This window comes from Anoplophora glabripennis, unplaced genomic scaffold (assembly GCF_000390285.2).
Source record: "Anoplophora glabripennis isolate ALB-LARVAE unplaced genomic scaffold, Agla_2.0 scaffold727, whole genome shotgun sequence".
NCBI classification, from domain to species: domain Eukaryota; kingdom Metazoa; phylum Arthropoda; class Insecta; order Coleoptera; family Cerambycidae; genus Anoplophora; species Anoplophora glabripennis.
In genome coordinates, this window is record NW_019416835.1 from 14,305 (window position 1) to 17,184 (window position 2,880).

Sequence of the window (2,880 nt, forward strand, 5' to 3'; positions counted from 1 at the left end):
TATATATATATATATAGTTTATATGGTGTAACAGATGTACAAAAGAAAAGAGTGATTAATGACCTATTTTTAATACAATAACAATACTTATAAATAAAATTATTAATAGTAAATATATTTTGAATCTGACTATCAAATTCAAATTATCACACTCGAATTGCCTTAAGGCCCTTTACAAAAATACATGTGCCTTCCTATTAGTTAATTTACAAAAACTTCATAAGTAACTCAAGCACTAACCCACAGTTAACTTAAAGTTTGCAGCTTATAAAAAATTAAAATAAATTTTTTTTACAGTGTCGTAGTCTGTACACTTAACATTTAGAGTATATTTTTATATACAAGAGAACTACTAACTATTGATATAAACAAAAAATTAACACATCAGTCTTAAACATTAAAGGATTATTTTAAGCAAAGCCGAAACCTTCGGAGCACTCGTGAATTGCCTTCAATAAGTAGGCTCGTAACTTGTCGTAAGTTTCATATACAGGAAGGTCCAGTTGGTTGAAACTGTAGGGAAAAAAATATGTCGAGTCAGTAAGTTTTGCATATTAATTAACTAGATTTTCCTTTCTATTATTCCTATTCTCCATTAAAGTCATACAATAACTAATATACTTAACTAAGTACTTATTACAAATATCTGATGGTTTTGTGATAAAAACTTACCACGTATGTGCAGAAGGCAGACGATCAGTTGAACGATCATCTCTGTGAATTTGGAACTTTTGAACTCCATTCATACCTTCAAGTGCACCAAAACCTTGTAGAGGTACTTTAGAAGTTCCCGTCACAAACTGCAAAAATTTGGCACGATCGGCCTGATCAAATGAACGTAAAGCACGCCAGAACCATTGAATCTGAAATGAACACACAATTTTTATAGTCTCAAGATTTGTTAATTTGGTTAATAATGGTTATTTCATGTTTAAACTTTAGACACAGATAATAATTATTGTTATAGCAACCACCAGATTACTTTAATTGAAATATGAAATTATATTTTTTAAAATGCTTGTAATTTCTAAACAAAAACGAATCGGACCTATGTTTAGATAAGAAAAAATGTTTGAAATTAATCCATCTGTCAAAGTTTGTCATAGAACCTGTAGAACACCCTGTACATACAGGCTGTTACAAATTCGCTTCTCACTACAGGGATCTCGGAAAAGGTAAGAGATACGAAGTAGCTTAAATGGGGGCTAAGTTGCCTAATCAGGGGACCAACATAATGCCTCTAAAAAATCAAGGCTAACGCAAATTTTGGTAATCCACTTTTGCTTCATTTCATCGTTGTTTAGGGTGATATTGAAAAAAGAACAACACTTCCTCATGGCAACTTTTTGCCCTTTATCGAATGGCATAATCAATTTTTATATGTAACGTTTCGTTTCTCCAGGACCATCATCAACTTCATTTTTTTAAATACGACCCTGTAAATTTTATTACATTTTTTGCAAGCCTTCATGGCCCCCAATACTGTACTGCCTCAGGCCGAACCAGATTCAGATATTTTATCTCGAAAATTCATCTTCAATGTATTCGGTCCAAATTTATCTATTTTTTTTTTTTGATTTCTATGTTTATTGAATTATCGTACACTGTAAGCATCGTTAGACCCTACGAAATCCACCTAGTTATGTAAACTAATACCACTACGTTACAATAAAATGTTATTAGAGTTTTAATCCCGTGCTCATAGTTATTTCTGGTTTCTCGAGTGCTCAAAATTCAAACAAATTTTGACCTAATTTTTTTCAGGATATTCATACAAATACATCTGGCGGTTACATATAATAAATTCCGATCATACATATTATGTATCTTCATTTTTGACATTTGCCAAAACCGAAACATTTTTTAACATTTACCTACTGTAATTTTTTAAAGTATAATACTTCTTTGGAGTTTTGGTTGTCCACATGCATTTTTAAGAATTAATTTGTCATAATAAAATTAAAATTGTAATGTTTTATGTGATTGTAATAGTTTTAATAACTAGGTGGATTTCACAGGGTCTGATGACACTGAAAGTGTACGATAATTCAAGAAACATACAAATTAAAAAAAAATATATATATATATAAATTTGGACCGAATACATTGAAGATGAATTTTTGGAGACAAAACGTCTGAATCTGGCTCGGGCTGAGGCACTACAGTATTTGGGGTCATGCAGGCTTGCAAAAAAATAATAAAATTTCCAGGGTCATATTTAAAAAAAATTAAGTTCATGATGGTCCTGGAGAGACGAAACGTTACATATAAAAATTGATTATGCCATTCGATAGAGGAGAAAAAGTGGCCATGAGAGTGTTCTTCTTTTTTTCAATATCACCTCAAATAAGGCTGAAATGAAACAAAAACGGATTTCCAAAATTAATCATGTTAGCCTTGATTTTTTAGAGGCATAATGTTGGTCCCATGATTACGCAACTTTGCCCCCATTTAAGCTACTTCGTATCTCTCATCGTTTCCGAGATCCCTGTAATAAGGAGCGAATTTGTAACAGCCTGTATATATGTATATATTTATATTTACAGGGAGTGCCATTTAACACTCCCACTGTCAATATCTCACTACGATAAAATTTCCTGTAATGAAACGTGCAGCAGATTGTTGAAATGCGTTTTTCTTGAAAACGGACAATTTCTAGAGCTAATGATAAGTATACCATTTTTTGTGGCGCCCTCTAGAAGATACATCGAAATAGATAACAAATTATGATTTCTCGTATACAAGAACATCTACCCCTAAATTTTCACGTTCATACACTCAAAAATATTATAATTATTACGAAAATTCAATTTTTAATTTCCAACTTTGACACCCTGTATCTTTTTTGTTATCAACATTTTATTAAGGCATGTTGGCTCC

At 31.5% G+C, this 2,880-nt stretch overlaps 1 protein-coding gene across 6 annotated transcripts in view; it reads right to left on the reverse strand.

The window, feature by feature from the left end:
* Positions 1-27: 27 nt before the first annotated feature.
* LOC108914699 (E3 ubiquitin-protein ligase HUWE1) overlaps positions 28-2,880 on the reverse strand; it is a 54,000-nt gene continuing 51,147 nt past the window's right edge. For 5 of the 6 annotated variants that reach the window (XM_018720559.2, XM_018720557.1, XM_018720562.1 and 2 more), the window contains exons 24-25: positions 673-863; positions 411-513 (exon numbers count right to left, since the gene is read on the reverse strand). In XM_018720559.2, the coding sequence (XP_018576075.1) occupies positions 411-513; positions 673-863 (294 nt within the window). Of the gene's footprint in view, positions 514-672; positions 864-2,880 lie in introns of all 6 variants that reach the window. The other variant, XM_018720556.2, reaches the window with a different exon arrangement.